Raw genomic sequence first — 10,357 nt, 5'->3', positions numbered from 1 at the left:
AGAAACAAATAAATTGGACTGTGTTTTCCTTATTGTGATGTATACAGTAGAGGCATTAAATCAGATTTTTCTTCCTATTCCTTCTCTGTATTTTTACTCAACATTGACTTCCAGCAGATGAAGAGGTAAGCCAAATGTAATTTGAATAACCAAACACCAAAAAAGTAAGAAGATAATCCAAATGATACATCAAAAATAGGATTTTTCTGTTGCTGAGTCATATTGAAATAGTGTAAAATCATTAGCATAATATTGCTCCAGATATACTGTAATATCTCTAAACGTGAACTACCTTTTCACATCAACAGTGTAAATCATTCTAAATCAGTCATATAAAAAAGATCACACTCAAACTCATGTTCAAAGATGTTTTTTTTAATTTAGCATAAGCTTGTTAGACAATGTTTAGACATTTAACATTAAAGTACTGTACCAAAAGAAACAAGCACTGTGTTTCCATATGCCTGCGAAGGCATGAGCGTAATACTTCATCAATGCTTAAAGGATAATTATGACCTAGTTAAAGGAACAGTTAGATATTTTGGGAAATACACTTATTTGCTTTATTGCTGAGAGTTAGATATAAAGATTCATACCAGTCTCATATCTGTCCATTAAGTACAAAGCTACAGCTAGGAGATGGTTAGCTTAGCTTAGCACAAAGACTGGAAACAGAGGGAAACAAAATCCACCTACTAGCACCTCTAAAGCTCAATAATTAACATGTTATACATAGTTTATAGTTTAACCCAAACAAAAAAAACAAACAGTAAAAACGACAAGTTGTGGCTTTAAAAGGGGAGCCAGACTGTTTCTTGGACAGTTTGGCTAGGTTTGTTTCCTCAGAGCTCCGCTGGTTTCCTGGAAATTGCTTCCAGCCAAGAAATAGTCAAGGACACAAACCTCCATGAAACCAAAACTTGATGTTTTTACACTTTTCTATTAGTACAGATTAAACAGACAAGATATAACGTGGTAGGAAAGTTTTTTCCCCATTTCCAGTCTTTGTGCTAGCTGAGCCCCTTGGCTTCTTACTTTGAGAGCGCACATACAGCGAGGTGCTGACCTGTGTGAGCTTCAATGCAAGTCCATCATAATTAAAACACGTCACACAACTATTCTCTAGTACATGTACATGGCTATTTTGCCTTTATCACCTTGATGAAGAGCGGTTTCAATCTTTATATATAAAACAAATGAGCAAATTTCTCAAAATGTCTAAATTTTGTCAAAACTGTTCCTTCAAATTGCTGAGATCTGGGAACACAGTGAAATCACTACAGTGAAGTCTCACAATGAAACATGAGTCATCAGACAAACTAGTCAAGTGTAAACAAGCCAACTGTTTAGCTAGATTATCAATCATTTTATGTGGTGGTAAAACAGCAAGCACAATAGCGTTGAGCATGGAAGTCGGTCTGTTAATACTGATGGATGTTTACAACACAGTTTGGGTAATAATTTACTGTTTGCTTGTTTCTTCCAAATAAGTCTGGCTAATCTGAGAGTGCGTTTAAAACCTGTATGATGATCTGACTGCTCGTCCGTCTTAGTGATTGTGCTTCTTTCCCACATCTCAGCCATTAACTTTGTGAGTATATGTTATCATAACAAATAGAAACAATGACTGAACCTGCAAAAAAGAAAAATCCAATTTGTAATAAACTGACATTATCCTTTAACATCACAGGAAAATAAATTGCATAAAACTGTTTTACTCTCATCTAACACATCAACAGTTACAGAGTCCTCTTTACAAAAGGGGATATTGGTTTAATTACAGTAGTACAGTAACGGTTCTAATTAGTAGTACAGTACGACCAGTCATGAGTATTAATATTCTGCGCACGGATAATACTTAGTACACATGTAGTGTAAGCAAATGAAATGTATGAGTCAGTGTCCATCAAAGGTCAACATACTTTTGAGATTAAATCTCAGCTGTTGGTTGGGAAACAGTTCAACAATGTAAATTCTGTGGTGGCTTCTGTAAAAGGAATCATGTATATTTCATTAGGCTACTCAAGCAGGAATGCAAGCTCACCCTCTGGTTCAGGCTGAACAACATCTATAGTGACCATGAGGATGTTGTTGCTCCAGCAGCATTAAATCTCACATGAATTAAAGTATACATTTATGACCTGACACTGAGATTTACATTTAGATGATAGCATCCAGGGATAGTTTACATCATCTTATTTATTTTTTTATTTTTTTTGAATGACTCTGGCAGACAGCAGGACGTTTAAATGCTTTGAATCAAAGTAGTGAGGAGGAGAAGAAAAGGGTAAATAAACCTCAATGTGCCTCAGGGAAATATGAAACATGAACTTTATGCTTCATCTGTGATGAAAGGATAAGACGAGGAATCCATGTGTGGTAGAAAGGCTAAGTAGAGACAGAGGTGGAGGACAATGATGTATAATAACCTTGACAACTGCTCGGTTTATTGAAAATCCTTAAAGCCATGTTCATAGTTGGATGGCCTACATCTACATGATTACCAACAAAAAATGGAGATGTGAGGTTCTCCTCCGACAGTGATGACAACTTGTTTATTTGAATCCTCATATCCTCATCATAAAATATTAATGTTTGCATTAAACTCAAAATATTTATACCACATACTACCGTGAAAACAGAGGGAAAACAAATGTTGATGGCAAAGGTTTAAATGACTTAGTGGCTTCACTAATGTCACAGATAATATACATCAATGTGCAGTATGTTAACTGTAATGTGGGCTTGTCTTAATTAGAATCATCTTACATATTATTAAAAATGAATTTGCATGTAAACATGCTTATTTCTTTTAGGTAGGTTCCCTCTGTTGATACATAGCCAACAGCAGTTTGGATGGCTGCAGCACTTATTTCATCATCCATTTACAGAGTTTAGCGTTTAACTGGAGCTTCCGACTAATGTGAGTTGTATATTAACAAGGCTGCGCACACATTTGTCTTATCTGGCTGATAGATAATGGTGAATAATGACAGATACCTGGCATTTTACAGTATTTGGACATGATAAAACCTTTAAAATGTGATACCAAGAAGTTTCTTTTCCTCAAATTAAACTATAATAATTACAGGATTTCTGCAGTGCAAATATAGATGCTGTAATATAAAGCAATGACTTTCTCTCCCCCAACATTTGATTTTGCAAACAGCAAAAATCTTCAAAATAGTTTGTTTGGAAGATTTTACGGTCAGTCTGTACTAACATGACCCTCTTCAACAAATCCATGTTAAGCTCTTGGAAGCGAGTCATTTTTTCGTAACCAAAAATCATTTTTGCAACAGCTGTGGCAAAACAGGAAAAATGAAGTTCTTTCTTTTTTTTTTTTTTAAGAGAGCCCAGATTCAATTTTGAGACACAATAGAAGGTATCTTACATTCACATTGTATGGGATGAGAGAATGGCTGGCAAAGCTAATAAAGTGATGTTAATGTGCTTTGTGATGCGGTGGTAGTCCCCAGCTTTCAGTTCTAAACAGATGGGATCTCTCCCACAGGATCAGATAAAAGATGTCCATCTCTAACTCTGCAGAGCATGGCGGATTCAACAAAGGCTCCCTCTCAAAGGCATGCTGTCCATGGGTGCTCACACAGAAGTCCTTCGCATAAAATAAATGTGGCAGAGTGCACACAGCAATGATGAGGTTGAATTGAGGCATATTAATCTTAACTAAGGCAGGAAGAGGAACCACATCAAAACAACCACAAGGAACTAATCTGTGGCGGCCTCTGCCACTGCTGGGAAGATGATGACGCACAACATTCAAAGTGTTCTATGGGATGACGGTACCTCTTGTGAACAGCATATAGCTTCCTTATTCCACATGCTATCATAAGATGTCAAGTTCTGTAATAGTGGCAACACCTTCTTCATCACATATTTAAATCCCTTGAATTTATGGAACAAGTGATTCAAGGCTAAGCTGGGTAGACTTCTATAAATACGCATCACCTTACCATATATTTTCCATATTACACTGTCAGTGGGAGCTGCCATACCATAAGAATATTCTCTAAACCCTCCCCACTTGTCCTAGTACCTGCTGGTGCTCCTTCCTTCAGTCTACGGAAGCCTTTGCCTCCAGAGATAACAGCTGCAGAAATCACCCTGTCTCTGCGACCCCCGTCCCTCTCACAAGGACGCCCCCGAACCCACATTTCTGGGTCATCACTGAGCTCATATATAGATCCATCTTCCACACTGTGTTCCAAAGACTCCAGGGAGGAGTCTGACGCCTCGTCGCCCAGCGCCGTTAAAGGCCGTCCGGGCAGCCCTGATGTGGAGCGCAGCTTGTACTGTAGTAGAACGCCGCGTCCTTTGCCTCTCCCGTCTCCGTGGTAGGAGCTGGACTGTTGCAGGGATTCTTGAGAGGAGGTGTCGCTGCGGTCCTCGCCTCCACAGGCAGAGTCTGGGCCGTCCCCGATGGAATCCCTCTTCAGGAGTTCAGGAGAGAGGGTGCTGGTGGTGGCTACCAGGAAGTCCACAGATCCACAGTGGGCATTTAGAGAGACCATTCCTTTTCCTGTAGGAGGCAGGCAGCAAAAATATTCAAATGTAGAGAGACTATAAATACTACACCTCAGTTCACTGTAATTATTTATTATAATTCTACCGCTGTAACATTAATGATTGTAGCTACATGCTGTGGTGTATTTACACATTATTCAATAAAGTAGTCTGGAATAAGATGGTTATGAAGTGAGGTTTGTGCAAGTAGGAAACTAACGACCTCATTCACTTGGCATAATAAACAAAACACTGTCAGGCAGTTTTTAAATTACCCCTGCAAGAATATATACAGTATGATTTGTGTGTTGGCTGCCCTGTAATATTTGCACCGATTCCCACAGCCCCAAGAAAAATGTGAAGTGTGACCTCAATAATGGGCAGAGCAGAGTAATTTTCTATCATGAAAAAAAAAAACCTCTTCGTTTTTCTTTTGACCTCTCAAGAGCCTGTTCAATCACAGTCAGCCACCTCGCTCTGATCCATACCTGTTATTTTGGGGATGCCCTCCAGTTTGGGGACTGGAAGAGTGATAATTAAGCCTTGGGCAGTACCAACCCATAGCAGCCCCTGGCAAATTAGGAGACTTGTGACTCGCATGCTCTTTTGACCTGCAATATAGAAAACATTCAGAGAAAATTGAATTGAGTTTTCTTCGCCGTCTATTGTTATAGAACGACACATACTGTAGCTCAAAACTACAACGGATTATGATGCCTTTTGAAAGAATAATATACAGTATATCTCCCTGATGACAATTTTTTACAGACTGGATGGTTTATATTTCAGAGAGTGAATTATTAGCTTTTATTGATTGCATTCTTACCTGAAGTTCTTCCAAAATGTGTGTATTTTGGCAATAATCTGGTCAAATCATGATCAAAAAAAGTAAAAATACTTTTATTGTTGGTTATCGGTGTTAGCTTTGGGTAGGGTTTAAGCTCTGTGATCAATCTATATTTGACAAGCTTAACACATGCACAGCACAGCCACCTGGGGGTCTGTGTTACATAAGATTATGAAAAATTGGATTTGTCTACTTGCTACTGACCCAGTTGAAAGGAAAACTCATAAAAGCACAAAGTTGGCCCGACTTTGTGAAGTCGGTATTACACATTTCTGTTTTAGATTTGAGTGGTTTTGAAATATTCAGCTTCAAAGTTTCTGCCTCATACTGCACATAGCAAGACTGATATGCAGGGAAGTTCTCTTTTATTGGTAAAATGTCAGACATCCTAAGGCACTCTAAATACAGACGGTATAGTCCTTTCAAATGAGTTAGGCCCTGATGCCCATGGTGAACTCACACAGGTGCATTAAATCAGACCTTTTCACAGGTCTGTGTGGATGTATACAGCCAGTATTTAATTGACATCTCCCTAATCCTTTGGTTCTTTTGTGGCAAATGTCCTTTAAGTGCTAGAGTTCAGCGTCATACACAAACACTAAACAAACCTAACTTTAACACTGAAAACAGGTCTAATCATCCAGTAGTTTAATAGTTTAGACAGAATATTACAATACTAAGAACATTTTTTTCATTTTTAAATATAATGTTTAATCTTGTAGGATATAAAAGAGATCAATGATTTTCAATGAAAAAAAGCATATTATTCAGACTGTTTGAATATACATACAGTATCATTATTATAGTAGCTATTACAGAGATTTCTGATACTTACACCTAGAAAACTGTTCAGTAGCCTTGAGGATACATATTCTGACATTTTAGAAATACTTGACTGACAATAACATTCAGTTTTGATTTTTAAGGTCTAATTTCATTTTAGAAATGAATGAAAGAAATGCCTTTAACTCATCATACTTGCACATTGTGAGTCTATGAATCATCTTTCAAACAATGCGCTACAGTGTTGTCTGTAAATGGCATGAACTCACAGTAGTATGTGACTTTATTATTGAAAAAGATCTGTGCATCTGATCTAACAAAGCAAATTTTGAATTTACTTAGTGTTTGAGGTTCACCCGCTGATATGAATATACATACATGAATAATGTTGTATGTATTTGTATAGTAGGTTTGTTTATTTTTATCCATAGATAATCAAATTCAATGAGATATAGCAAGTTGGTGTTAGTTTTTATTGTGGCTCTCTGTTAAAGTGACAGATGAAGTAATTCAGAGAGACTCTCCTCAACCTAATGAAGTGTCTTGATAATCCTTGAGGATTATTTAGTGACTTTTCGTTGGATACAGTTAACTTTGTCTTTCTTGTGATAGAGTATGATGCAAGAGTCCATACATTTTCTGTTGTGAAGTTTTCCGTTGCAGAAATGTTTTTGTAGCACTGCATTACTGTCAGAGAAAGGATAATTGCACACTCTTATTATACATGCATATCCTTTGTTTCCAGTTAACAAAGGGGTGAAAAACATTGTTTGTTGCGGATTTATTTTCGCATTCCTTCTGTGGTCCCTCAGCTCTTGGCTCCCATTGTGGCCTAGTTATCTATAGAACCATTTATCATAATATCCATGGCAACCATAATTGAATTACACCAGCACTCATGTGATCACAACTAAGAGAATGCTAATTTACATGTGTAGCTGTATTTACATGTTTGTTCTGTATCATGCTCAGATTATTATGATTTGCATTATGAGTGGCTCAACAGTGTCATTAATTAATTCATTTCACTATGCAGAGATGAATCAGCCCTAGAAGGAAGCTGATACTGTGGAGGCAGAGCAGAGGAGCGCATTCAGCAAACAGAGAGCAGAACCCTTTAGGGTAAGACCTTGGAGGGTCACAGAAGTGAGCTAGATGCTGGCAAAAAGGCCTTTATCTCGAAACTGTCTGCCACCTGCTCATATTGCCTCAGAGACTATTTGTACTTTGGTTAGAGAGCTTAAGTGAGAGAGTGATGCTCATGAACACCCACTCTTGGGTTACCATGAAATCTGAAGTTAAGTCTGAAGATGTGGGCGCCGGGCATTGTCTTTAAGAACAGCGATAAAGACGGATAATGACAAAGGCACTTGAGATTAAGGAGGTCTAGCTTAACCTCGAGCAATCTTGCACCTCCAATTTTTGCAGCAATGCACACACTCCGCAGTGTGTAGTGGGTTTATCATGAGAGCCGGTATTTGCCTTAAAAAAGATGATGTCTCCAAAGATAAATGTTTCCCTATGATATGTCACTGAGGACTTTATTTTGGAATATTATTTTTTCACCCTAAGGATAGAACTATTAAAGGCATTAGTACAGAAGAGATCAGCAGTTTCCTCTGCCTCTGAAACTTCTCTGTTGTTTACTGCAACTGGAATTCCCTGTTGAGTATAAATCACATTAAGGGGAGAGGATTATGGGGTATATCATTACTGCATGTCCCAGCATAAGTCAAGGAGAAACCTAGGGAAACAGAGGTCCATTGATAGCGAGAAACTATCAGTATTTCATGAGCGGTATCTGTGGTTATAGAGTGTCGGGGGATCCTCTTTTCTCTTGTGAGCTCAACAAATCACAACTTAAGTCAAAGATCCTCTTCCTTTTGTGGACCCTGAAGACATGAGCCTGGCTACTTTTTTTCTTTTCACCCCTGTAACTTCCCCCAGGGCCAAGCCTTGAGTCTGCCACCCTCCCCTCAAATCTGCTGCATATTTCAAGCGGAAGCACTGGCGCTGGGTGAAAGTGACCTCTGGGTCACTGGTTTTCTCCAGATACCATGGCCATAGGAGTCTGTTCTCCTTAAACTCTCCTCTTAAACAAAAGGGGAAAAAAAGGAACTTTGATCTAAAAGAGAAAAGTTTGGTGCCTGAAACACATGCATGTTTTTTTATTCTTTATTCTTTGCTCTTTACTCAACTCACAAGCGAAAACCTACTTCTCTCTGACGAGATGGAGTGCTACCACAGCTTTGAGTATTGCTCTAAATACATCAATCACAGTCTGGTGTGACTCAATGAAAAGGACAAAATTTTCTAAATCCAGATGCATTTATACCACTCCCTGAAGCTCAAAATGATCTTCACATGCACTGAATGAGCCGATGGCCCACGTGCAGCAGCCTGAACATGTTGGAGGCAAACTCACACTGAGTCTCGTGTATCACTATTAGATAGTTTAAGGTATGCTTCACTGCCATCTAATTTGTTTACCATAGTTATTCCCTCAAAAAAGGCAAAAACACCCACACTTGCTGATAAATATTTCATCCATCATGAAGGAAGGCACACAGGAAGTAATGGGCTATCTGTGGCATCCTAAACGGACTGCAGTGAGAAGTGAAGGCGGGGGGGAGGGGGGGCAGGGGGGGTTTAAAGCAGAGTGGATGAGATGAAACGGGGAGTGAGAGGGAGAAAGTGGGACAAATAGAAAGCAACATATTAACTCAAAAGGGGAGGAAAACAGATAGGTACATGTAGAGAAAAAGAAGAAAAATAGGCACGATACAACAGAAGCGTGGACGTTTAATGAAAGACAAGTGTTTCCATGGGAACCCATAATATGGAAATCTTTAAGGTTGCCTCAATGACTTTATTTCTTTTTTATTAATCCATATCTCTCACCCTGTAGCTCTATTATGGCTTTGTGAAGGCCTGAGATAGATACTTATTCAGGTCAGTCCCCGAAGTGCAGGACCCAAGGAGCAAGTTGGACAAGACAAGAATATCATTCTCGGGAGGAGAGTGTCATCATTGTGTAACTGGTGCCCTTTCTAATACAATAAAGAGTAAGACCAATACAAATGAAATAAAAATTTTGTTGTACAATTTGGAAGCAGCACACAATAACCTGTCACAAAGAAAAACAATTGTACAGCATAAGTTGCCATGTGTTTCAGTGGTTGCACTGCACTGCGGGATGAGGGTTGATCTCTATATATGGAGGTCAAAACCAATTGTGATGTGTGCATACCTGTGTTCAGCAGTGTTGACCGTGTCGAGATGTTGATTTCCTGCAGAAGCTCCAGTGTTTCGGTATGAAAGAGACGAATGGAGGAACCCTCGGAAAACGCCATCCACACCCCTCCGCCGGCACGCGCCATGTGTGCGACGCTGACCATCGGGTCTGGATGAACTTCAAATTTCTGTGATAGAAACAACAATACTGTTATAAATAGAGTCAGCAGGAGAGGAAAATTGCAATCACCCACATCATCAACAAATTACATTATTTCCATGATGAAAAACAAAGCATTTCCAAAACTGAAAGGTTAGCTCTCTCTGGGATGTTATGCTGGTATTTTCAACAAAACAGATTGACATTATTTGGAGGATTTTTCTCCATATAATCTGTAGACTTTTTTTTTTTTTTTTAAATTGTTATGTTGTTTTTCATTCTAGCCTAGTTTTCTGTTAGGAGTTTAGCAACATCACAACTATTTTGCTCCTCTCATTCATAATTAATTTTTTTTCCAAACCACAGAATCCACAAACAAAAGGAATAAGAACGGATGACAGAAAGCAAAAAGAATGAAGGGTGAAGTATAAGAAGGAAAGTTATGGCTTTGACTTTATATACATGTATCAAAAATGTACAAATCTGTGCAACAGAGGAAAGTCACAACTGTGCTGACTGTACTGTTTTTCAGCATAGGGCACACTTTGCCAACGCAACTTTTTAGTACGTATTCCGATTGTTGTGACATTCAATTCAAAGTTGATTTTCTGAAGTGTTTATTTAAATCAAAACATTGTCAGAAAACTGTCATGACCATATCATGACAAGATGAGGTCAGTAGAGGACGTATGAATCTTGCAAGCAGCAGTTGCTCCACACTTGCTTTTCTGTAAATAAAGTCTAACTGTGCCTCCTTATTTTGTAATTTACAGAGTCCCTGACACACAGGGCTTGTTTTTGCATCATTC

General features: G+C 38.6%; 1 protein-coding gene across 4 annotated transcripts in view; it reads right to left on the bottom strand.

Annotated features, from left to right (window-relative positions):
* Positions 1-354: 354 nt before the first annotated feature.
* The window catches only part of arhgef10la (Rho guanine nucleotide exchange factor (GEF) 10-like a), a 125,159-nt gene continuing 115,156 nt past the window's right edge, over positions 355-10,357 (bottom strand). For all 4 annotated transcript variants that reach the window (XM_067586494.1, XM_067586495.1, XM_067586496.1 and 1 more), the window contains 3 exons: positions 9,405-9,576; positions 5,013-5,135; positions 355-4,540 (listed from right to left, as the gene is read on the bottom strand). In XM_067586494.1, coding sequence (XP_067442595.1) covers positions 3,990-4,540; positions 5,013-5,135; positions 9,405-9,576 — 846 coding nt within the window. In that variant the 3' untranslated portion in view covers positions 355-3,989. The remainder of the gene's footprint in view (positions 4,541-5,012; positions 5,136-9,404; positions 9,577-10,357) is intronic.

This window comes from Thunnus thynnus, chromosome 4 (genome assembly GCF_963924715.1).
Source record: "Thunnus thynnus chromosome 4, fThuThy2.1, whole genome shotgun sequence".
In the NCBI taxonomy this organism is placed as follows: Eukaryota; Metazoa; Chordata; class Actinopteri; order Scombriformes; family Scombridae; genus Thunnus; species Thunnus thynnus.
Note: the sequence above shows the minus strand (reverse complement) of the source record. Positions and strands in the feature narration are given on the sequence as shown.